Consider the following 26,321-nt stretch of genomic DNA (forward strand, 5'->3'; position numbering starts at 1 on the left):
ATGCCCAAAAGCTTTTTAAGAATTTCCTCCTAAGGCCTTTGATTTTTTTTTTTTGTTTTGGTAAAGAAGGGGGCAACAGAGAAATGACTTAGCAGTGGGTTGCAGGCAGCTCAATCACCCTCATAAATAAATATTTTGGGAAAAGCCTGTGTAATTGTGCTCCAGCTACCTGGAATTCAGTGACAGGTAGGAGGCATATAGAGGGGTCAGCTTCTAAGAGGAAGGGAGGGAAGGGCTGTGTGGCTGAAATGAAGCATTTGCTGTGGCACAAAGGACATAGAGAAAGGAAGATGAGGGAAGGTGTTGCTCCAGAAAGGGCAGGTTGCTCCTGAAAGAGCTCCAGATGCATTGCAGTTCACACACAGCTCAGCTGCCACTACTTTCTCATTTCAAGAAAAATCACTGTGGATCAGCCCCAAAGCATGCAGAGCCAGGAGGAGGAGGATACCTGGGATAACCCGCTCCGAAATGTACTTCTCCAGCTGCGTCCGCACTTTGGCCTCTGTGGTGGGGTGCCCGTGGGTGCCGTTATCAACCAGCAGGAGATGGGTGTGGTTGTTATCCAGGCAGTACAGGGGGTCTCTCTTCAGGTCATCCATGATGTAGTGGGCCAAATAGCTCCCCTAGGGGCATGCACAGCATTTGACACAGAATTCAAGGACAAGGACACCCCCACCTTATTTATGTGGTGGGACAATTTTTTAGACGTGTTCTATCATGTTTGGTGGACAAGAGACAAAGGGGGCTAGCCCAGTGCATCTGACAGGTAGGATGGCAGTGTCAATGAAAATCCTGAACAGCAGCAGCAGGTACTGTGTGCCTTGGCTCATGGGAACCCCTACTGTGGGAGAGCGCATGGGGAATTCAGAGCTAGAATAACCATGTGAGTAGTTATTCCCTAAAGCAATGCCAGACATGGAGTTAGAGCAGCTGAACTCCCACACAGTCGTGCCAAAATCTGGCACAGCTGCAATCCTCCTCACCAGGCCTGATGTGACCTGGGACTAACTCGGGCATGAGAACATTTCACTTTCCTCCTGTTCTGGGAAGAGCGCCCGACGTTTTGAGGCCGAGCCTCCTCTTTCTTTCCCCACCAACCCATCCACGCAGCACTTGAGGACGTGGTTTAACTGTGAGTGCGGCGGTCGCACTGGGCTGACAGCTGGACTCGATGATCTCAGAAGCCTCAGTTTGTCCAGCCTTAACTTTAAGCTCATCAATGACTCCACGAGCCCGTGTTCCTTACGTCGCTGTCGGCCGTGCGGATGAGGGTTTCCCGGTTGGAGATCATGCCCCAGGCCGCGATGCCAATGGCCACCACGTTCTCCTCAGAGCTGCGGCTGATGGTGTTGTCTCTGACCACCTCCCCAATGTACTTCATCAGCCCGTAGTGCGTTCCCCCGGTGAAAATCCAGGCTCCTGGAACAACACCCAGTCACCTGGGGGAACACAGCCAAACACCCACCCTCCCACAGCATTACAGACATAACCCAAACCCCTTTTGATACCTTGGGGGCTGGCTCTTCAATTAAGCACAAAAGAGATGCTACACAACTCACCTTATGTTATCACAGGCACCCCTGACTAAATCCCACTCCTGTTACTTCCAAACCATTTATGCCACACGAGTCCCATGTGCAGCAGCAAAACGAACACTCTGCTCCCCCACGGACCCTTTGAGCTGCTGCCTCTGCACCCCTGTTGTGCAGCAATGAGGTTACCAGAGGCACAGAAGGAGGTGTTTACCCTTGGACTGGGCGATGTAGATCAGCCTGCTGAATATCTTGCGCATGCGGGGCTTGAGCGCGAAGTTCTTGGCGCCGCCGGTGACGGAGATGACGAGGTTTGGGGTTTTCAGGTGCCAGTGCTGCGTCATGAGATCATAGAGTGTCTCTGAGTCTGTGTCACACGACAGGCGGATGTACTTGGGGGAGAGAAAATAGGAGAACAAATAGAGCAGGAGATAAACCGAGGTGGCTGGGAACAACCCAGCAATTGCATTTTCTTCTCTGCTGCACAGCCTAGCTCCAACAGCCAGGAGATGAAAGGCAAGGTGATGATGAAATCCTTGTTTCTTCCTCTGAAGCACTTTTATCCTTCCCCTACAACCAGGCACCCAACCCAGCTTCCTCTAGAGAAGGCAAAAGCAGTGACCTTGGGCTTCAGAGGAACTCTGCAAGGATGAACACACCGCCACTATAGCAACTAACTCCAACGGTGCTATTTAAAGCTTAGATTATGAATCAGAGGCAGCATTATTGCAAGTGAACTAATAATAATGACAGTTGTATTTTGATTCACTATTCAAATAAATTCGAGGCTCTATGTGAGTGGTGTCCCTATCACAACACATACCCACTCCAGTGCTTCAAGTATGAGACAAAACAAATATGCCAAGTTTGTAGTAAGGCTTGAACACTCTACAAAGATGCCAAAAAGTAAGAAAGATTATCTGGCTTCAGGTGGACTAAACATGTCTCCATTTATGTAAAAGCTTCTCTGACCTTGTCTTGCTTTACTATTCAAAAGCCCCTTCACAGTTTCATCACTTTTGGAAGACATTCATGGCTGCACAAGCCAAATCAGGAGATGAAAGACTAGCTTGGACCTGAATCATAGAGGATTTCATATTGATTGCCCAGTACTTGCAGGAGAGCAAAATGAAAGTATTACTTTGAGAAGGAAATGTCCCCACCTAAGAGACACTGAACTTGAATAAAAATATTCATGTGCTGCAAGACAGGTTCCCAGAAGGAGTTAAAGCATTTAGGGCATCACAGAGGATGCTGAGCAGGCTCCAGCAGCTACACAGAGAGCTAAGGGACTCCCACAGCTTCTGCCCTAAGAAGCTTCAGTCACATGAAGCTTTGGGTGTTTTTCTGGAGAGGATCCCCTATAGGAGAGGGGGGAGCTGCCAGGAAAACAACCTGGTCAGCCGTGCCCACAGCAAAGCTGACAGCTCCAGTGCAGCAGGTGAACTCCTCAGCTCAGCATCTCTCTCCTCTGAAGTACAAGGATGCCATCTCGTGGTACTGCTGGATGCTTGCTCCCAGACCAGAGCTGTGATTCAGGAAGTCTTTCCGGGGTTTGGGCTCCCAGAACATTAAATGCAGTGACTGAGATGCTCGTGGATGTTACAGGGTCTGAGCAGCACAGCAGAAACGAAGAGCTCAAAAGCAGGACTTACAGAGGGTGAGATTTTATAGAATCCCAGAGTGGCTTGGGCTGGAAGGGAGTTAAAAGATCGTTCAGTCCCATCTCTGCCATGAGCAATTTGCACTATCCTAGGTTGCTCCAAGCCCCATCCAATCTGGCCTGGGACACTTCCAGGAATCCAGGGGCAGCCACAGCCTCTCTAGACAACCTGTACCAGGGCCTCATCACCTTCAAAGTGAGGAATTTCTTCCCAATATCCCATCTGCCCTCTGGCAGTGGGAAGCCACTTCCCCTTGTCCTGTCCCTCCATCCCTTGTCCCAAGTTCCTCTACAGCTTCTCTGGAAGCCCTTTAGGCACTGGAAGGGGCTCTGAGGTCTCCCTGGATCTATTTGATTAGATATAATCTAATCATTAAGCCTTCTCGTCTCCAGGCTTAAGCACCCCCAGCTCTTCCAGCCTGTCCTCAAACCTCTTTATGGGTCTGTTCACATCTCATTTCTGCTCAGAACTTTTTAGGACTCATGTGTCCTAAAAAGCATAATGCAGGATTATAAAACTTTCCATCCCTCATTTATAATTGACAGCAATTCTCAGGTCACCCTGAGTTTGAAGTCCTCTCTGCCGTGCATCAACAGAAAATACTTGGCAATCTTCAGGAGCAGCGGGTGCCTTGCTGTGTAGGGAATAAGAACAGGGAATTAAGATGTATCTTGATTCTAGCTAGCATTCCAATGGGATGGACTAGGAGACCTATATGCAGTGTTTGAACAAAGTATGCTCTGAAATATGCACAGTGGCCTTGAGAGTGCACATGAAACAACTGAGGGCACATGAACTGATTCCCAAAGCTGGAAGTGGGGAAGGCACAACCTAAGGAAAGAACATTTAACCTTTGAGAAGTCTGAAATATTGCAACAGAGCAAAGCACTTTTTGTTCCAGTACAGTCATACAGCAGCTTACAACAAAGTAGTAAAAAGCTAAAATGTGCATATCAAAAAATATGTGAAGCACATGGATCTGTCTAAGCGTGATTTGAAACTTTCAGTCTCATTTCCCACTCAAGTGCCTCTCATTTCTGCTACTTTGCATAAAACAAACCAAATTCATTTACACAGTAGGCTCTGATTTTCCTCATTTATTTTGATTGTCCCAAGCAACCTGCACTGGTGTTAAGTATCAGCCATTTAGAGGAGGCAGATGAGCTCAGCCACATGTGACTCCTCACAAGCATCAGTACAAATCACCAGAAACAGCAACAGCAGCTATTTTCCTCTTCCCACACCTCCACTGTCCCCACTCAGAGCAAAGACACAAGGAAAAAAAAAAAAAAAAAAACAAACCAACAAATGGAATAAAACTTTTGAAGTTCCACAGATATCTTACATGCCCCTCCAGAACTCTCCATCCTGGAAAATATTCAATTGCTTATAGGCATGAGCAAGCTGGTCTATGTGGATATAAAATAATCCCTGAATGCACCCATTCTCCTGCCACGTCTGGAAAGAGCATATATCTTTTCACTCCCATGACCAGCCTAACCAACAAGTAACACAAAAGGAATTATCCTTTGTTACCTATTTTCAGGGCTTGAAAAACAAGTTTCTGTCCCTTGTAGACTATCTCCTGCCATTAGAATAAAATCCATTTCACCTTCCTTGCTTCTGAGGAGCTCCCACTGGTACTCAACAGGGGCCTCATGAATATCCTTCATATTTCCACTTACCTTTCCTCTTTTTCCCAAGTTTTCAAACTGAATGTCCCCGAAGGCATCAGTAGGAAGCTCCTTGGTGTGCTTCTTGTAGTTCCATTTTTCGGTGGTGTTAACCTGGGTGCCTTCTATGTGCTGATTTTCAGGGTATCCACATTTACATAAGTTACCCCTGAAAGAAGAGGGAATAGACACGAGACCCCCGAGGAATGCTGAGCACAGAAAAGTGAGCTCTGCCAGCAAGGAAAGCAGCAGGTGGAGCTACAGAACCAGTTGTGTGAGGGACTCTGCTGGGATTTACCACCTGACAAAGCAGAGCAGCACCTGATCCTGCTTCCTCCCCAAAAACCTGCTTCTGCCCAGCACTGGGAAGTGGAACACAGCTCAGGAACCAGGCTGTGCTGAGGGGTTTTCTTCCCCTTTTTGTGCTCTTAACCACACAGGATAAGTTCACTGCATCTCCTCTCCCAGGTAACAAGTGACAGGACAAGAGGAAAAGGCCTCAAGTTGAGCCAGGGGAGGTTCAGATTGGATATCAGGGAAAAAAAAAAAATTGAATGGAAAGGGCTGTCAGGCATTGGTCAGGCTGCCCAGGGTCGTGGTGGAGCCACCATCCCTAGAAGTATTCCAAAATCACATGGATGTGGCACTTGAGGACGTGGTTTAATGGTGGTGCTGGGCTGGCTTGACTTTAAAGGTCCTCTCCCACAGCCCACACTCCTGCTTCCTCAGAGGACACAGAGAAGGGGTAATTGCTTGTCTCCTATAGAAAAGTTTCTTTTACTCTGCTGCGCCTTGCAAATGAAACCAGCTTACCTTAAAAATACCTAGACAAAAATAACCCAGCAAGTTCTGCAATCCCCTCCCAGAGGGCTTGCAGGAAGAGAAGCTGTTGAGAACCAGCTCCTCCATCCACTGGTGCCTTGCCAGACATCCCATTTTTGGTGGCAGAGGAGGACCCTGAGCGAGACTTTCTGAAATGAGACTAATTTCCCTCCTAGCTTCAGAGCAGAGTAGTGTCAGAGAGCCCTCAGAGCTCAGTATTAAGATTTCTGCAGCTGTATTAGTTTGATCATTTTTCTCCTGAGACAAAAAAAAAAAAAACCACCCCAAAACCACAAAGCAATGTTATGGTCCTCAAACTAAGACTGCACTGGTACCTGTGCCTGAAAATGGAGCCAGTTTAATATTCTGTTTTAAGAGAGCATCAACCTAAGCAAAACCTAGTGCCTGTGTAAGGTTTGTGCATGAAATTTATGACTTGGGTTTAAAAGGAAAATTCACATTATGCAAACCTCTGATGCATACTTTGTCATACACCCATATCAGTGCTGCATCCTTCAAGCATCCTATTGCCCCAGTTATGCTTCAAATAGAGAATTTGATATTAAACCCTGTGACAGAGCTGCTGAAAGATGAGATCCCTATTTCTGCATCAAATTACTTGTGGAATAACTCAAACAAGGGGACTGACATGAGATTGCACTGCTAGATCCAGACTCTGAACAAAAAAACCCAAAACTTTTCTCCCTGCCTTTACAGACAGAAATACCCTCACGTACCAGCCCCCCCCGTTCTTGAAAAACAAGAGAAAGTATCTCCTTACATTGACTTGGTGTCTTTTGTAAAAAAGACACATTCTCTCTTCTTAAAGTTTTCTTGGATGAAGTTGGCCAAATCCTGGAAAATAATATTTAGAAGTTTATTTCTGCTGACTCATGAAACAGAAGAGACCTCAGTAACAGTACAGTCAGTGTGAACACAAAGATACTGCATAAAACACTGTGGCAAACATTCTTCCCAATGGTAAAAAAAAAAATATAAAGATAAAATAGGGAAGACCGTAACGTTCTTTAAGGTAGAGGCTGTTTTAATTCAACACACAAAGACCCCAGCAGGAGTTCAGAACAACTTCAAGTCCTCCGGTATGGGAGCTCAGTGGAATGCGAAGTCTCTCCAGCTTGTTTAACCATTAACTCCGCTATTAACCTTGAAACTCCCCGGAGAAGCTTTGACACTCGGGGAATTCAAATTCATCCCTAATCTGCCCCTGCTAGCTAAGAAAGCAAAGACAAATTCTCACTTGCTGATGAAGTGTTGGGGGTTTTTTGTTTGCTTTTAAGTACAGTTTAGATTTGCAGGGCAAGATTTCACCTGGGACACAAAGAGAAGACAGGCAGCCATAGATCAGTTTACCCGTTTGACACAACGCTTGTGGTTAAACAGCAGGTAGAAGTTATTCCGAGCAGAAAAAACATCACAAGCATTATATCCAAAACAAGTAAAATGGAAGGGAACGCATTCAACCAGTAAAAGTCAAAACCGTGCATGAACAAAAAGAAGGAGGAGGAAGCACTTGCTGAAGTCCTAAGAATCGGCCTTTAAGGCCTTCTGCAAACCCATCAGGAGCAGGGAATCTGCCACACAATTGCTGGAATCAGCAGATCTTTCAGACATGAAAGATGTTTAACATAACCATATGCTGGCTGCCTCGGCCATCAAGCTGCGAGAAGAGCTTGGGGTGGTTCTTTACACAGACAAATTTGTCTCTTGCTGCAAGGTGGGAAAAGGTTTAAAACCAGAAGTGATGAAGAAAGAACAATAAAGAGCTACAGGGCTCAAAAGGAAGGTAATACACCCTTAGGGTTTCACCGTGTCAGCTGCTGCTTGAAGGTCACTGGTTAGGAAAATTTCTCCATAAAGGGGAAAGTGACAAATCCATCATCCTTCTGCTCCTGACCTGACCGAATTCACCACCACCACCGTAGCCCCCTCCCAAGACACCAGCATGTACCAGGTACTCACAGCATCGCTGCAAGCCACGTCTATACTGCGAGACATGCTGGAATAGAGGAGTCTGGAACTCTCAAAATTGCCATTTCTTCGGTGTCTCATGCTGCCCATGGAAACCTGGAAAAGCATGGTAGAGGGGGAGATGGAGGAGCACTAGAGAACAGCAAGGGCACTTTGCACCCCAGCAAGGCAAGGAAGAGGTTATTTGAATCCAGCATAAAGAATTAGGATGGAGATTATTCCTGAAGCGTGAAACAAAAATTCAGAAAAAATATTTTCTATTATTTCATACCACAAAGAGACGTTCTTTTATCTTTCCCCTCTCCAAAAGAACTCCAAATCAACATCTTTTGAGAAAGGAACATACATGAAGTGCCATCCCATTCAGTTCATTCCCATATTTGAACTCTTTTGTCTCTGATAAACAAGCTCAGGCTTATATATATGAACAGTCCTTAATCCAATGTATTTGCAAAATAAAGGGGATATTAAGAAGAAACACTTCAGGCACGGAGGAAAAAGTGCAGTGTTAAAGCAGCTGGCCCAGCAGGACCCCAGGAGCTTAGAGGAGCAGCACCACCCACCACTGATGCTACTCCTGGAACAAGAACAGTCAACACGTGCAAACAGAAGAGCATGTGGATTTAAAGGACATTGGATCCACAAATTAGGAAGTGACCTGTAGAAGTGTGAAAAACGCCAATCACTTGGTTTTTAAAAGTTTTAAAGTTTAATAATAATAATAAAATGGTTATAAAAATAGTAATACAATTAGAGTAATAAAAATTTAGAGTTAGGACAATTACAAGACAATAAAAAGCAAAGAATTACAGATGCCCGGATGCTCTCGGGCACTTAAGCCACGACAAGCATGCCTTGTGAACAAAGGAATAACTTTAAAAGCAATAGCCTGTTGCATATACAAAACACTTCATGATTATGCATATATTTTATTTAAAACAAGAAATTCGTCTGGTACTTGTCAAAAAGTTTCTGTTAATTCCCAGGCACCTTCGAGTCTAAGTTAGGCTTGAAGAAGTTAATTTCTGTTGATAAGGAAAGCCATAAATTCCTCTCCTCTGGAAAATTTAGGGGTTTCTGTAATTGTTATCTTTGTGTGAAGAATTCCTTGATTATCTCATCTCTTTCTTGAGATAGTTAAAAAGTATCTTACATAGTATAGTTTCTATTTTAACATTGTGTTATAACCTAAAAATACATTCAACACACTACTTGAGAGAATTAATACAGCATAACTTTCCAACATTACACATATAACATTCATTGTAACTATTGTGAAAAGCCAATCATAAAATATGCATTTTTCACAGAAGCAAACACATTTCCATTGCCCTCCGCAGCAGATCCCTGTGTTGAAGTCACCGTCTTTGAAGGAGCATCACAGCACTCGCAGCAAAGCACAGAACAAAACCATACTTATTCTAACACAAATATTTCAATTACCTTCAGGCTAGTCTATGAATAATACTGGAAAAGGCCTTTTCCTGAAAGAAAAGCTGTCAGCCAGCGAACATGGGGAGCTCAGAGCCTACTTGTGCTTCCACCACTGTTTTCTCTCCTGCCTTTTCTCTGCCTGCGTGCTCTGGGTTTGCCTCTGGGGTACCACTGCCACTGCATGGCACACAAAGCACCCCTCCCAGGCACAGCAACACTGAAGCATCACCCTGTAAATACAGAACTCCTGAGAGCCAAGAACCAGCAAGTGTGAAAATTTCCTTGGGGCACTCAACACAGTAGGAATGGCACAGGCAGTGGGAAGCTGCAGCTTCAGTAAACAGAATGATGGAATGTGATGTGAGCAAGCCCCCAGAGCAGTAAGGAACAACAACTTTCCATAAAGACACATATATTTATGTGTTATAGTTATTTTAAAAATCTTTTGAAAAACATTTCGTGTTGAGGGGGAAGCATGATTGACTCAGTGTTTACTGTGCATGGCAGAAGCCCTCAGCTACTTCCCCCAAATTCTGCAGCATGCCCGGGGATCTGTGCCACTCTATCACTGATAAGTGATAGAAGAGCACTGAAGAAAGCCCTTTTCCTCCTTCCCAGCTCCTGCACAGAATAGGAATAATTTCAACCCAAGAAAAGGGAAAAAAGGGCTGGAAAGTGAATGGCTGGAAGGCTGGGCCCGGAAAAGAGGGAACAGAATTAAATGCAGCTGGTGGCCAGTGACCAGTGGGGTTCCCCAGGGCTCAGTACTGGGCCCAGTCCTGTTTAATATTTTTATCTTTATCAAGGATGAGGGGATGGAAGCTGCAGACACGGAGCTGGTGGGATGTGGATCTGCTGGAGGGCAGGAAGGCTCTGCAGAGGGATCCATGGGCCGAGGGTCAGCAAGGCCAAGGGCCAGGTCCTGCCCTTGGGCCACAACAGCCCCGCGGGACACCGCAGCTCAGGGAAGAGCAGCCGGGAAGCTGGAAAAGGCCCGGCAGTGCTGGTGACAGGGCTGAACACGAGCCCGGGTGGGCAGGAGGCCGATGGCCCCGGGCTGTGCCAGCCGCGGTGTGACACAGCCCTAGGCAGGGACTGTCCCCGGGGCTGGCCCTGCTGAGGCCCCTCCGGCCAGAGGGACACCCAGGGGCTGGAGCGTGTCCAGGGCAGGGAACGGAGCTGGGAAGGGGCTGGAGCCCCAGGAGAGGCTGAGGGAGCTGGGAAGGGGCTCAGCCTGGAGAAAAGGAGGCTCAGGGGGGCCCTTGTGGCTCTGCACAGCTCCTGACAGGAGGGGACAGCCGGGGGGTCGGGCTGTGCTCCAGGGAACAGGGACAGGAGGAGAGGGAACGGCCTCAGGCTGGGCCAGGGCAGGCTCAGGGTGGATATCGGGGTAAATTTAATCACTGAAAGGGCTCTCAGGCACCAGAACGAAGGGGCTGCCCGCAGCAGTGGTGAAGTCACCTTCCACAGAGCCCCAGCACGGCGATTTGGGATTCTCAGCCCAGAGGAACAACAACTACCAACCCTGTCTTGTGTGACCTCCTCATCAGTGATCCCGAAGTGACCGAGAGGAAACCCGACTGACAGAAAATAAGGGACCCAAAGCTAGTCAGCAACACTAATCGATAATGTGGGAATGTTTATTTCAAAATGCAGCATTAATAATTCAGGTAAATAAACTTCAGTATACAGAAAGGAAGCATGCTGTCAAGGTGATGGAGAATATGCCCTCAAGTACAGCACATCTAGGCAGCAGAAAAATACGTAGTGGTTTAATATTTTCCATTTTCACAAGAGCTTTTTGTATCCCTAATTTCACTCCCCTTGATATGTTTTCCTAGTTAATACTATTTAGTGTGCTCCATAAGCTAAACCCAGTTAAATGAGTTTGGCTTTTATTACGGAGAACTTCATTATAAATTTAAGGTACAGAGGATGGCTGCACTGGCATGTGGGATGGGCGTCTGTCTTCTTTAATACATGCAATTTATCGATATTCAGCTCTAATTGACATGCAGTCCTGCCTAGGTCTACTCTCCCGGCTCTGACTTGGGTACTTGACTGGGATCATTCAGCAATATTTAAATGCTCATAGAAATTTATTTTTATTTAGCCATGCAGTTGGGCCCAAACTCCACCCAGATGCAGGCAGCCTTGCCAGTGATTCTGCTCTGACGGAGCAGGCGTGTCAAATGGGATAGTAAGGAAAAGAGGGGAGCTGTACACAAAACACAAGAGAGGCTCAGAGCTGGCACACATCATAGACGTGAAAAAACACCTTGACAGTCACGGGCAGCAAGAAACTCCATGAAACTTCAACTTGGTAGCTGGTAAGGACGGAAATCTGAGATTTAAGGACACAGGCAACTCTGCACTGGGAGACATACTTCCTAATAACCCAGAAAGCAATTCTTAATATTTCATATGATTAATGTTCAGCGTAAAGATGGTTTTAAAGCTGTAATTCAAGATAAAAGCCCCACGGAGGGAAATTACATTTAGGGCTGGATCTACGCAACTTATTTAGTGACAGTTTTACTTTCATTGTCGATTTGTTTAATAAAATTTAACACCAGAAAAGTGATTATGGACATAACTGCACAGAGAGGAGATTAAAAGGAAACAAAGGCATTCAATTATTAATTCCAAACACTATGGGATTTCAAATTTGCCTTGCTGCTTTCGTAAATTATTTACAAGAACGAACAAACAAACTGAAAAAAGTTAGCGAGAGTGGAAAAAGCCCCTCTGAAAACCTGGTATTTAATTTTAAATGCTGAAAAGCCTCATCGATAGCGCAGTGTTCAGCTGATACCAGTGAGCGACGCTCATGAACTCCGTGAGTGTCGGAGATAATACAGCAATTATACATATTTTAAAATATGCGACACAGCTGCACTCCACGAAACAGGCAAACTGTTCTTTTGCTAACACATTTCCAACCCGTTAAATTAAATACATAAGATATTCAACGCATTGAAGCATAACTCTCTTAAAACAACATATATTGAGAATAATAACCATTGGATAAACTCCAAAATAATCCTCTAAAGCTTAAGACGATAACTTCCACGGCAATTCAAGGAGCATATCCAAGGTAATCTTAAGCCTGAGGTGACTTAAAAAAGAGGGAAAAAAATCTATTTCTAAAAAGACAAAGCAAGAGGCTTTTAGAAACTTGTCTTCAATTGAAAAAGCAAGACCAGCTCCATTCTCAAGAAGCTCCTAAACACATGAAACCACTATTTGCATTAACAATTCCCGAAATCGGCTTTAAGTGAAACCTCTCCGGCAGCAGAGAACTTCACCGAACTTCAGCTGCACCCGCTCCCACAACTTCAGCAAATTCAAAGTATATTCACTCAAGGACAGAAAAAACCCCCAAGATTTATTCAGTAGCAGAGACTTACCAAAGTCTCTAGAATATGCCCCAGGACTCCTTCTGCAATCATGACTCCAAGAGGAAGGCTCTGAAATAGTCGGGCGGGCAAAGCCCCACCTTTATCTGTGTCATGCCTTCCTTTTAAGGGAGGGAGGGATCATGGCCAGGAGCAGCAGAGTTATTCACCAGTTCCTAATGAAGGCTTAATTGCAGCAGGGTGCGGGGGAAGAGCAGCTGCAGGTTATTTGTAATTTATTTATTTGTTATTTGTTTGCTGTCCCACCTGCTGCCCATGGACTGCAGGAACAGAAAACACCGCAGCTCGTTTGCGGCACCAGCAGCACCAGTAAAAAGCCAGAAGTAAAAGAAAACGCTCGTGGGAATAAATAAGTAGATTTTAATGTAGCAGAAGATAATGAAGCAGCTGTAAAATCAACACCTATTAATCTAATTTATTACAAGGTTGTTGAAGCTCTGTTGAGTGCAACAGAGGATTTTAAAAGTGTTTTTACTCAACAAAAATCTGACTCAGTTCCTTAATTTTTTGTTTGACACTCAGCATGGAGTAATCTGGTTTTCTCCTGCCTTTGACTTAAAGCTTTTCACTCAGGTAAAATCAATTTCTATTCTTGTGATGTCCAGTGACTCCATGGAGAGATGGATTGCTCCCAGGCCACCTTCCTTGCAGAAAGTAGTGCTACTCCATTTGCTGCTGGAGAACCTTCTACTGCCTTTCAGTCACCCAGTTTGGACCAGTTTAGGTTGGAAGGGGCTTGGAGCAACCTGGTCTAGTGGAAGGGTCCCTGCCCAAGGAAGGAGGTGGAAGATTTGAGCTTTGAGGTCCCTTCAAACCTAAATAATTTCAGGATTTTAAGTCTCAGAGTCATCTTTCCTTCTGTGATGGAAGGTATGTTTATTTGTCTTAAATCTCACATTACCTTGGCATATACACGTCTGCATTTTCATGAATGATCACTTAGGGGCTTCACCCCACATGGCAGCATCTAACAGCTCCCTAAAACATGTCTGTTGAGAAAGACAGAAAGCATCCAGTGATCCATTGCTCCTAAGGAACACAAAGAAAACAGATTTCAAGGATTTGCAGCTAAGCCTGAGAAGGAACTAAATAGGTCCTGTGCATTTTCTGGCACCCTGTTTCCTTAAAGCAGAGTTTTCATGAACAGCAGCACTGTGGTCATGCAGCAACATTCCTGAAGTACTGAACATGAGAATTTACTGTGGTTTATACCTGCACATAGCCCCTTAATCACTGCCCTGTGAAACCCGCCTGGCTGGCAACTCTCAAGAAAAATAACTACCCAGTACATAAAATGGAGAGCTCAATTATTCCTTTAAAAATGTTGGTGCACAGTTGAGGAACAAAACCTTCTGCCTGGTCCTCTTAGGTAGAGCAAACCTGGAAAAGAGACAGAATTTTGGGGCCACTTTATGGTTCTCAAGTAAGAAATTTGGTATACCAAACATAAGTCAAAAATGCTCTCTGAAAGTTTTTAGGGCAAAGATAATCAATATTTTCCAAAGACAAGAGCACCTCCATGGGCAATAAATCACACTTCCCAGCATTCCTGCATTCTTGTTTCGAGACTACACATACAGGTATTCCAAATCTACAGGAATATGTTAATATTTACTGTATTCCAGCAGAAACAGGGCTGACTCCAGCAGAGATTTCAGTGAGAACTTGCCAAACTGCACAGCACGGTCCCATCTTTCCCAATTCACAGAAGTTATGTAACTCTGGGTTTAGACTAGACAGAGCTATTTGTGAACAACCAAAAGGTGATCTTGTGGATCCAGGACTAAGAGTTCTGTGTCTTTCTGGTGAAAAAAAGTAAAAGCTGTCATCCTCAGGATCAGAATCCTTGTTATCTATGCAGGAATCAAAATGCAGCAAGCCCTTGTATTACTAAGAAGTGGAAATTCACATATATATAAAAGTATTTTCCATTGTATTGAGAGCAGTGAAGAGACTGTGAAGAAAAAAGCTCCTTCTGCATCTGCATAAGCCTTGTGATTGTTTAAAATGAAGTATAAAGCCAGAGAGCAGCTTTAAGGAAAATGGTGCCTGAAGAGCTACAGGGATTTGAGCCCTGCAGCCCCCACTGTGCACAAAAATAGGTACAATGGGATTGAATTCAGTGGCTGGCAGGAAATCACTTTCTCTCCCAGAACCTGTGAAATCTTGAGAGGGGCTTTTTATGGGTGAAGGCAGAATTGACAAGGTGCCTGTGAAATCAAGTGACATCACAGAATCCCAGAATGGTTTGGGTCAAAAGGACCCTAAGAGCCCATCCCATCCCACGCCCTGCCATGGCAGGGACACCTTCCACTATCCCAGGCTGCTCCAAGCCCCAGTGTCCAGCCTGGCCTGGGACACTGCCAGGGATCCATGGGCAGCCACAGCTCTTGTGCACCCTGTGCCAGGGCCTCAGCACCCTCACAGGGAAGAATTTCTTGCAGTCATCTTATCTAAATCTCTCTTCTCTCATTTTAGAACCACTTCCCCTTGTCATATCACTATATCCCTGTGTAATATATATTAACTCTCCTGTAGAGTGTATTTTATTTTGGGGATGGGGGGGGGGGGTGTGCCTTTTTAAAATTAAGTCAGTCTCAGTTCACCACACCAAGCAACATTTTTAATGCCAAGGAGACCATCACTGGCTGACAGCACTGAGATCACCATTACTGGCCATGAAATCCCTTTTTAGGAGCAAGTTTTTTTTGGCTAAGCTTTGAGCACACGTTGTAACAACCTGGTCTAGTGGAAGGTGTCCCTGCCCATGGCAAGGTGGAAGATGAGCTTTAAGGTCTCTTCCAACCCAAACCATTCTGGGATTCTATAATTATTATCCCACTGCTGCAAGGCAATGGAGATTTGTATGTGGGGTTTCAAAGCCTAGGCTCCACAGAATCCAATAGTTAAAAGCATGATGGATCAAAAAGGCAAAAAAACTAATACTTACTCTGTTGAGTGCTAATCATGAACATTCCCTCATCTCAGCTCTCCCCATGGACTGCCAGAGAGAACAAAATGTCAAACACTGTCGTAGAACAGCCAGGGTACTTACTAATTACAGCAGCTCAAACAAAGCATTACAGGGAGATTCACAAAGAACATTTCTATCCCCAGAATCCCTCTGGATTTCTCTTGCTTTGGCTGCAAGCTGTTAACACTTCTCCCGTTTCTGAGCAGGAAACTGGCAGCTGCACACAGAATTTCATTTGCTGTGCATGACCTGCCTTCTGCACCCTTTTATTGCTTGTACAAAAATCCACTTCTCCCCTTTTTATCCAAGCTGCAGAAGCCCACCTTGAACAGGGATAACAGCTGGTGTGTGGCTCCTCACTCTCTTCATGTTGAGAGTTTGGATTCATAACCTAAATGGGAACTACAGGATAACATTTGAGCCATCTCGAATATAACGAGCATGAGCACAACAAACCTGAGGAGGAATACAGAGAATTATGTGGCATAATAATACAGGCAATTTGTTGTCCTAATTTTGGGTTGTATGAAGGCACAGTGAAGTGAGGAGCCACAGAAGGTTTTCCTCAGTGCAAGCAAGGTCAGTGAAACTACTCAAACTAGACTGGAGTCCTACCCAAAGCAGAGGTGGGATAAGTCCTGTTACATTTGGCAACAAAAGCACAGACAGCACAACTTCTTTGGGGTTTGGGTCTTTAAAAATCTTGGAAAAGCCTAAAGAGCACTTTTCTGTGGTGACAGCTGCTCAAGTTCTGTGTGCAGGCAACACTTTCTGGATCCTCCTTTCTTCTGCTTTCAGGAGAGCACGTGCACTTCTGGACACAAACCAAGTTTCATAGAAGATCCCAGCTCCAGTGACTCTTACTCATTTGAATGGCAAATATTGTGGAATGGCATATTTCCATCAAGCTGCTCAAGTCACAGGGAGTTTTAATTTAATATTAATTACTGAAAGCAGTTTTTAGCCATTTACCTAAGGACGTAATAGAACATTCCAAGAGGCCTGCAATGACACACTAAAGGACACACCAAAGAGAAAAGAGAACACAAGCTGGTGCAAAATGGCAATATTTTGGCAATTAGTGGTGTTGGAACTAATGTTCAAAAGGGATTTTTAATGGAATTTAAATCTATTAGAAGCACTTCTGACTAGTCTGAGTGTCAAACTAGTCTCGCTGAAAGACAAAAGTCTCCTGGAAAATTTAAGTGTGACCCTGCAGAGATAAAGACCTAATGCTGTGGAACCTTGAAAATGGGGATACAACAAAGCAGAGAGCTGTGGTCCTGCCCTCCCTCATCACCCATCCTGCTGTCCACAAGCATTTAAAACCCTTTTTTCACAATTTACATTCCTAAATGCAGACACTTGTATTTCCTTTCAGTGTGAGAGTACATTGCATTTGAAGAACAATGAAATCATTCCGATGTGCATGTCAGCCCAGAAAGCTCTGAAATGCATTTTGGTGTGAAATATTAATAGGTAGGAACAGAACACTGGCGGATTCTTTCTGTAAAAGCCCTAAAAATAAAAATAAATTTTAAAAAATCCACCAGAAAGAATTATGTAATTTTCAGCTTATCAGTGTTGAGTGATTAGAAATTGTGCACCTCAGGCTTTTATGCACTTTATTTGATGGAAATGTTCTGAGAAAGTGTTCATCAAGCTTTAAAAATGAGGAGAGGTGAGGAGAGGAGATGCATGCTTGAGATGAGCTAAAAAAACCACCCCAAACCCAAAGAAAAAGCAATAAGAAGGCTCTAATTAACACAGCAGTCAGCTGGAGACTCACTTCCACCAGTTTCAATGCAGTAGGCTCACATCTTAGCTACAGCTCCATGGATTTCTTAGAATTTAGCTAGGATCTAAATAAAAATGTGCATTAAGCCAGAATATTCCAATTGATGACAATCACAGGGAAGTCTCAGCAACAAAAACTTTCGAAACTAAAAAAAACTTCAAATTAAAAGCAATAAATAAATGAAATTCTTTTCACTTTTACATCAAAACTTCATGAAAACCACTTTCTTGGAAAGGAAGGACACATTTCAGTAATCAAGTAAATTTGAATATGGCTAGAATATTTAAGGAAAATACCAAGTTCATTAATTTTTCAAGGCTCATGGTAATATTGTTGCAAGATTCAGAGTATTGTCCTTAGTAATAGCTGCTGTCATTCACTGTTGTAAAGTTCAGAATTCAGACAAACTATATAATCTTTCTGTTTGAAGAATTTATGCATAATTTCCTTTGCCTATTTTGCATGCACTAAGATCCTATACAGAAATCAAAGCCATACAGCACAAAGACAAGTGGTAAGACCAAAGAAAAATCTCTCAAATGTTCATTTAATCCACAGAAACTCCTCCAGTGAAGAAGTACATCTGTTTCCACAGAGCCATATGACTAAAACATGCTGTCAAATTCATCTAATATTCAGTGAAAATTAACATATGCTTGGGACTGTTTCAGTCTCCATTCTCTGGGAGCCGGGTGTAACATGCAAACCTTGCACATCCATTCCATTCCAGGCTCACACCACTGTGTGGATAATGGTGTGTGTCAGCAGCAGGCAGCAGATTATCCCACCCCAAAAAGCTACACTTAATCAGATATCCAAAGATACCTTGGGTAAAATGCCTTTAATCCATGGAAATCAGAGTTTTCAGAGTAAGTAGGAAGGTACCTCTGGAGGTCCAAATAAGTCAGAACTAAACTACACGTGACTCAAGAGCTCAAGGAACATAAATCCCACAGTCTCTCCAGAGTCTTTTCTAGTGCTTGAAAATCCTCAGGTGGATTTTTTTTTCTGCTACAAGAAAATCCCAGAATGGTTTAGGTTGGAAGGGACTTTATAGTCAATCTCATTCCAAGCCCCTGCCCTGAGCAGGGACACCTTCCACTATTGCATTTCTTTCTTGTTTTTCTGCCTGGGTCAGGGTTGGGATTGAAAGCGCTCGAGATGGTATTTTGTGTTTGGACTCAGATGTTTATTAATTCGTACCTATATTACAGTCTTACAAGTTGTGAGTTCTACAGCATTTCACTAACAAGCTATAAAATGGCCCTGTATCTATCTCTACAAGGTCTTTTGAGGAAAAACTATCCAATTAAGAAATGACACCTAAATTATTTTCACTTTTAACCCAATAAGCAACCACCCATGTCCCGCAGTGCGGACTTTTCTGTTCAATTACAAAATACCACCCAAACCCGTGGAGAAGAAGGTGAAGAAGAAGGATCAGCCTCTGCCCTAAAACCTCCATCTTAGCTTTATCTATATTACTATATTCTAAAACGTTGAACTCTAAGTTTCCCACCCTGTGCTATTACAAACTTCTATTCAAGCTACACACCCACAATCCCAGTTCTATTACTCAATTTTGGAAGCCTTCTCCATGGCCTCAGGTCAAATGCAGTGTTCTCTTGAGGGAGAACACAGAAAGTCTAAAATTCTCAGTAAAAAATCTCAGTAACCAGGGTTCCAACATTCCACTATCCCAGGTTGCTCTCCTACTTATTCCTTTGCTCCAGTTTGTGTCCAGTGCCCCATTCCTGCACACCTCGAACACGCCTGGATCCATTTTCTCTCCACATTCCCACATCAGGAAGTTGCAAATACAATGAAGATACCACAGCACACTTCCATCTCAAGCTCTCCTTGGGCATTGGAGTTGGAACTAGATGATATTTAAGGTACTTTCCAACCAGGAAGATTCCAGGACATTTTATTCACCTAGGACAGGATTTACCTGGGAGGGGACCAAAAACATGCAGTCAGGCATTAACAAGCCTCTAGCTAAGCTATGGAAAAACCCTTCAGCTTTCAGGAATATGCTGCCTGTTTCCAATCCCTGAACAGGCTGAGAGATAACCTGTACAAGTCCTGTTGGTTACTGTTTTCCTGCTGCCACAGAAGAAGTAGGGACAGAAATAGTGAATCATCAATCCCATGGAGATAATATTAAGACAGTGCCAAGAGAAATATTCAGCTGGAAAGTGTGGTTGGAAATCAAGTGAGCTGTGACATTCACCCCAGAGCACTCTGAACAAGTTGCTTTCTAAAAACAATATGGGAATGGGAGGCCAAGGACACCTTTGAGTTTTGAAATGAAAAAGCTGGATTCAGTTGCTGAAATAGGAAGCAATGAAAAACTAAGTGTCAGAGAATTCAGAGATGAAAACAATACAAGAACCCTTGCCAAATTCACAGGCAAAAAGTAAAACAGCCACACTCCAGGTTTGAGGTAGGAAAACCCAGGAAAACCCAGCTGAATTATCCATTTTGGGTGGTCTTCACACAGAAGACCCCACTCCTTGAAGTTTCTAAAATGCTTTGCATTACTTAATAATTTGTTCTCAGCACAGCTGCTGCTGGAAAATCAGTTTGAGAAAAGTAGGAGGATGGGAGGAAACTGCTTCCAAGAAATTTAGCTCGGGTCACAGTCAGCAAGAACTGGCTGTCCCTCCCTCCTCCACCCCAAAATGGAAATGTGCAGGTAAAGTTTTGAGCTAAAGAGTCTTTAAAAAGTAAGCACTAAAGGTAACAGAGTTAGCAGCTCTGACAAGAATTTCAGCACACAGGGAGAGGCGAGGAGGAAGAGATGGAGTCAATGGAAAAAATCCCCTGGAGGCTGAGGTCAGACTGATTAAGATGCTGTTTCAGTCAATATCCGCCGAAAACCATAGTTGAAAGCAAACAAACACTAAATATACTTTTTCAGAGCCTTACAAGGAAAAGACTCTCATGGAAAATGTATGAAGAAGCTTCCAAGTAATTATAGATTGGCAAAGTTATATTTCTTTCCCTGACCATTATTTTAATTAATTATTAATCAGCTGCTGCTGTCAAGCCTATGTGCTTAAAAACACCGAGCAGTGCATTCTTTATAAGGGGTAGTTTATCAACTTGATTTTATGTCCATCACACAGCATTAAAATGAAAGACAAATGATTTAGAGTAAACCATGAATTTGATCACTCACTTACACATTTCATTGCTTTCCCAAGTGCACAAGGAGCTTGGTGTCTGGGGAGGCTTTGCTTGACTTTGAGGGTAAGAACAGCACAAGCCCAAGGTCAGGCACAAAGGGGAAGTGCATGACTTGTCTGGAGTTCAGCTTCTGGAGAGCTTCTGCTTCTGGGAGACCCCCCCCCAGATTTCACATGCAGCAGTGCAGGACACAGAGCATCATTTTGACCCAAACCAGAGTCTCCCTGGAGTCACAGCCAGCTGCACAAAGGGGACCACAAACACCTGTCTCATTCTTCCTGCCTGAACAGGTACCATTGACTCATAAATGTCTCTAGAACCCTTTAGTCCTGCTTCCAGAATATCCATTTCTGTAAGGCTTGGACTTTTTCCAGTGAAAGTCTCTCATGTTTTGATCATCTGCTTGCATTTTTTCCAATATTCTTAGCACAAGAGCAATGCAAAACATTCACTCATTCTTTGCCCAAAACATTTTGTTTGCAAGGTTAAAGACCACTCAAAATCCCAGGAGCAGAAGTTTCCTCCTAAGGACAGCAAGAATGTTTGAGTGTACTTTATTTATTCTGTGCTGTAGCTGTCCTGGCTTGCAGTGAGGCTGGAACAGCTCACTGGGTTCTGTGCTGACACCAGCCTTAGTCCCAGCTGGAAGCACAGCCTGGAAAAAGCAGTGGAAAAAAGTATCAGCTGGAAAATGTGACCAAGACGGGGGCTGAAAAAATGCAAATATCTTCACCCCCACAGTAGGCACATCAATTGATGAGGGCAGGTAAGAGTGGGAGAATATTTACTCCAGCAAGGTTATCTGACTGGGGACTCTGTCAGTTGAGAATTCTGAGGAGAAAAGGGAGAAACCACAAAGAAATAGAGTCACAGACCTGACAAATCCACCATGGAGACACTGACAAGGAACAGACCCTGCCAGTCCCACGGATGGATGGGCTGCTCAGACACCACAGGCACCACTTCCAGCAAGATCAGCATGAGGCAGCAATGGTGTGTGTCCCTAAAAAACAGCTACTGGGGGAGACTAATGGGAATGAGGAGCCTTGGAAGAGTGGTGGAGAGGAACAGGCTATAAATAAATCCTACAAAGCAGGAGCAAAATTTCACCAGGTTTCACCTCCCTGTTTGCAATACAAAGGATTAAGGCTTTTAGGCTTGGCCTTGGTCTGCCTGAGGGCAGATTTTGCCTATAGATAAATAAGATTTAAAGTTATCTTCCAGGATGTCAAAGCCTACATCCAGTTTGTGAACTCAAAAATGCTTTAAAATGTAGATAAGGCAAGGCTGAAGCTGTCTGGGTTTTTTAAGGCAGAGGCAGATTTTAAACGGGTGTTTACTAAGGTTAAAAAAGCCCTCTAAGAACATCAAGTCCAACCAATAACCCAGCACTAAATGGTGTCTTTATTCATCAAGACTGCATTGTTTTGAACACTTCTAGGGATGGTGACTCCACCACTTCCCTGGGCAACCTGTTCCAATGCCTGACAATGCTTTCAGGAAGAAATCCTTCCTAATATCCAACCTGAACCTTCCCTGGGGCAACCTGAGGGCATTTTCTCCAGTCCTGCCACTTGTTACCTGGGAGAGGAGAGACATTTACCAGTTCTAGACTAATTTTAGATAACTATTTCTGAATCAGAGTAATGGCAACACAATTCAGATGGCCTTTCTTTACAATTGCAAATCTTTCAAAGATGGCCAAATTTTCCAAGGTTTCACCCTTGCTTCCCTGAAGACATCTGAAGCCAAACCTCCTCTTTACTGCTTCACTGCATTTGCCACCAAACACCCCCGATTTGTGATTTTCTCCCCATCACTACACAAAATTTGCACACCCAGTTCTATGTTGATTAGAGTTTGAGGACCTCAAAGAGGTTGTGGAATCTTTAATTTATGGCAGGAGCTGTGAAGACTTTAAAGAAAATAATTGGGATGATAGGTTATTTGGGAAAGCCTAGATCTGGCAGCCGTTGCAGACCGATCCTACGGCAAGCAGAGCTTTATAGCCACTCTCCCCAAAATGCTGAATTAAGGACAAAACATCCTGATATACTGCAGGAAATCCTGCCCAGTCTCAGAAAGAACCTCCAAACTAGTGAAGAACCACCCAGCTGCAGCAGTGAATGTCTGTCACCTCTAGATGTGCTCCATTTGTCTCCCTGCTTGTCACTGATGCTGTGGGCTCCACAGGGGGTGGGGTAATTGTGCCAGCTCCTTGTTCCTCCCCATTGGAGAGTGGAAAGTGCAGTAGATGTTGAGATGAAGAGAAGTCAAACATGCCCCTGAAGCAAAGTCTTGCACTTCTCAGGGCAGTGCTAAGTCTTGGAGAGAGCAGCAGTAACTCCAAAGATCTGCAAGTCTGCAAGTTATTGGCACTAGGAACGTTTTATGGTCTCAGGCTCTCCCCAGGACACACACCCCACAAAGACATGGACCTGACTTTGATGAATAACTGCAATTATTGCTAATTAACAGGCCTTTAAGAATCAGAAGAAGGAAGGCTATGAGTACACTGACAGAGGAGGACCAGAGACATTCCACCCAGGGCTGTGGAAGGAAATGAGAAGGGTATGGAATACTGTTAAAGTATGAAAAGGATATTAAAGCCAGCTTCAATTACCTAGACTATAAATGCATATACCATCTGCTAGCAATTTTTTGCATCTCAAAAAGGAGTCTCAATCGAGTCAGCACCATTCAGCTTTTCACACACTGCAAGTGGCAGTATTAGAAAGATCCATTCTGGACTTCCCCATCATCCCCACCTCTCCGGCGTCTCCAGCCTACCAGATGGCTGAAACCACAAAAGTAAAGAATGTCTTTAAAACCGCTGCTCCCTAATTTAGGAGGGAACACATTCTTGATCAAATGATAAAAAAAAAAAAAAAAAAAAAGAATGAAAACATTTATGATTTCCAGCTTCTCTGAAGCTGCAGAGAAAGGTTTTCGCTCTGACAACTTGTATTAGCTGGCCTGGAATCTGCAGACAGCAACATTTAAGAAGTAATTTGAAACTGAAAGAGTACTTTTGGGGAAAGTGTCTAAAATGTCAGACAGATCTATTAAGACAGCTCTTGACAGACTAATCTTTAAGCCTTTCTTTTTTAGTGTGAGATTTGTATCGATTTTTAAAATAGCAATCCCATTACTACACATTAACAGCATGGATAAACATCTCTCTGAGTATTTAGGATTACAACAGGACAAAGAGAGAATGTGAGGGCAGTAATTTTCCATCACACAGTAGGTGAGTTTAACGCTGTATCTGCAAATCAAGTCCATCTCTAAAGCAAATTTTCGGCACAGCAGGAACTCTGATGACCTTTTTTGTTACCCAAATCCACGCAGTACTCCCCACTCTGCTCCCTTCCCGGCAGTCAGCTCAACATCCCCTTACTCACCTTAATGCCTTCCCCACTGCCAGACCTGGAAATTCCTGTTCTAATGTGTCCAGTTGTCACAACTTCAGGAATAAAAGAGGAAAACCAGGAGCAAGTGTACCCATGCATGAGGCTCAATCGGCAGGAATGCAGGAAATGGACTCCATCTCAGAGGTTTTTCCAACCTAAGTGATTCTCTGAAAAGAAACATCCCGACAGAAAAGGAGAGGCAGGCAGTTCCCTTCATAGCAGTTTGGATTTCCAGGGCCAGAAAGACCAGACATGACCCTCCCCAAGCCCAAAGGCTGCTCATGGACTTGTCCCATGATGAGACCTGTAAGACTGACCAGACTCCCAACAGCACCGGTGTCACAGCCAAAATAAATAAATAAACAAATACTATTGCAGTAAATCCTGCTATTCTCTATCCCAGAGATTCCTTGAGCTCAGCAGGCTGGTGCATGCATCAGCCTCAGAGTAGACCACAAAATCCCAGAACCATTTGGGTTGGAAGGGTTCTTAAAGCTCATCTCATCCCAATCCCTTCTGCCACGGTAAAGGACATCTTACACCAGACCAGATTGCTCCAAATCCCATCAACCTGGCCTTGGACATTTCCAGGGATCCAGGGGCAGCCACAGCTGTGCCAGGACCTCCCCACCCTCACAGGGAAGAATTTCTTCCCCATTTTCCATCTAACCCTGCCCTGTGGCAGTTGGAAGCCATTCCCTCGTCCTGTCACTCCAACAACCCCTTGTAAATAGTCTCTCTCCATCTTTCCTTTAGGTTCCCTTCAGGACCTGGAAGGGTCAGTAATGTTACCCTGGAGCCTTCTCTTCTCCAGGCTGAACAATCCCAATTCTCTCAGCCTTTCCTTTTGTCTCCACCAGTTGCTAGAGTTGTGTAACAACAACTTACCTGGTTCGCCCTGGATTCCAGGTATGGAATAAACTTCTGTAATTTCAATATTTCTCTCAAAATCCAGTGTTTATGCCACTCATATACTCTCCCCTAAACACACACACATTTAAGAAGCTCATTTTCAAACAAGGCTCTACAACCATGGTTTGGATTATTTCAAAGCTCAACTTGCAGATTTACAGGTGCTCCTGGCTCTCAGGACACTGGGCAACAGAAGGATTGCTCAGAGGGGCACAACAGTAAAGATTGGAGCCCAAGAATGCTCAGCTATGTAAAACCTGTGACAACGTGGCTGAACCTGGGTCAGGTCAGGGGCCATAACTTTGGATGTGGAAGAATTAAGTTAGAGATCCATGGTGGGGCTGCCTACATTATTCTTTGGTTTAAAACTGGGATTAATCCAAAACATTCAGAGAGATTTTAAATGAGAAAAATGAGATGTTACCGAAGTGTGATCTGCAAGTGCTACCTGATCAATGAGGGAGGCAGGGAAAATGGGAATAGAGAGTTTGCAGGGAAGTCTCTCTCCTGGCCCGCAGTGGAGGGTACCACCTCCCCAACCCCAGCATTTCTAAAGATTCCACAGCATTCTGAGTCTCTCCAAAATGTCTTGTAGTGTTGGAGGCCTAGCTGGGTGCCTTTAAAGCCACTGGACTTCACTCCTGAACCTTCCTGCCCCATGGGAAGGAAGCTCCATGTAAGCCTGCTGCCTCCAGGCACATTTCTTTTCCAAGTGCTGTTCCCTCTGTTCCACCTCAGACAACCTCTGCTCATGTCCTGCAATTGCTTTTCCCAAGGAAGAGAGCCAGAAGCAAGAATAGACCTAATTGCTGCTCCAGCTTCTTTTTGGGTGGCAAATAGCCTTGAATATCAGTGGAGATGGCTTCTCACATGGGCACAGCTCCAGACCCTCCCACCTTGTTACTGCATACTTTAGCAACCAGGGCTAGTAGTGGACCTTGACCACCTCCACCTGGATCACCTCAGAGCCAGCAGAGCTGACCAAAGGGACAGCCCACACCATGTAGCACCATGCTCAGGCAAGAAAAAGAAAAGGAATCTTTGGAGTCTTTATTTAGTTCCCCATTCTGCTGAGGGGGACAGGGAGCGAGCGTGGGTCCCTGTGGGGTTGTGTCACAAGAGAGCATCACTGGGTTCTCAGGTGTCCCACCCTCTCTGAAGATGTCACCCAATATCTCAGAGCCCAAGTGTTACCTGGCTGATTGCAAGAGCTGAGCCATGACCTTCTTCAGACTCTCAAGTGCAGAAATGTAATGAGAGAGCTCAGAAATTTCAGCTAATCTTTCCATTAGAGCCCCGCTACACAAACTCCCAAAACTGAGGGTCAGAGGAGTATCAATTTGCTTTCTGAGTGGATTCTGTGCCCTTAAGACTACAGATCATAATGAGAAAAAACAAAAAAAGCCCTCAAACAGGCCAAGTACTGGAAAGGTGATAAACCCCACACCATTAAAGCAAAGATTTAAAGGCAGGTACATATTCTACCTGATCTGATTCTG

The 26,321-nt window shown here is 44.3% G+C and overlaps 1 protein-coding gene across 1 annotated transcript in view; it reads right to left on the minus strand.

Annotated features, from left to right (window-relative positions):
- The window catches only part of TRPM8 (transient receptor potential cation channel subfamily M member 8), a 47,314-nt gene extending 23,187 nt beyond the window's left edge, over positions 1 to 24,127 (minus strand). The window contains exons 1-7 of the mRNA XM_053982639.1: positions 23,902 to 24,127; positions 7,672 to 7,776; positions 6,473 to 6,546; positions 4,882 to 5,038; positions 1,747 to 1,924; positions 1,247 to 1,419; positions 449 to 623 (exon numbers count right to left, since the gene is read on the minus strand). Coding sequence (XP_053838614.1) covers positions 449 to 623; positions 1,247 to 1,419; positions 1,747 to 1,924; positions 4,882 to 5,038; positions 6,473 to 6,546; positions 7,672 to 7,776; positions 23,902 to 24,009 — 970 coding nt within the window. The 5' untranslated portion in view covers positions 24,010 to 24,127. The remainder of the gene's footprint in view (positions 1 to 448; positions 624 to 1,246; positions 1,420 to 1,746; positions 1,925 to 4,881; positions 5,039 to 6,472; positions 6,547 to 7,671; positions 7,777 to 23,901) is intronic.
- Between the last annotated feature and the right edge of the window lie 2,194 nt (positions 24,128 to 26,321).

This window comes from Vidua macroura, chromosome 7 (assembly GCF_024509145.1).
Source record: "Vidua macroura isolate BioBank_ID:100142 chromosome 7, ASM2450914v1, whole genome shotgun sequence".
NCBI lineage: Eukaryota > Metazoa > Chordata > Aves > Passeriformes > Viduidae > Vidua > Vidua macroura.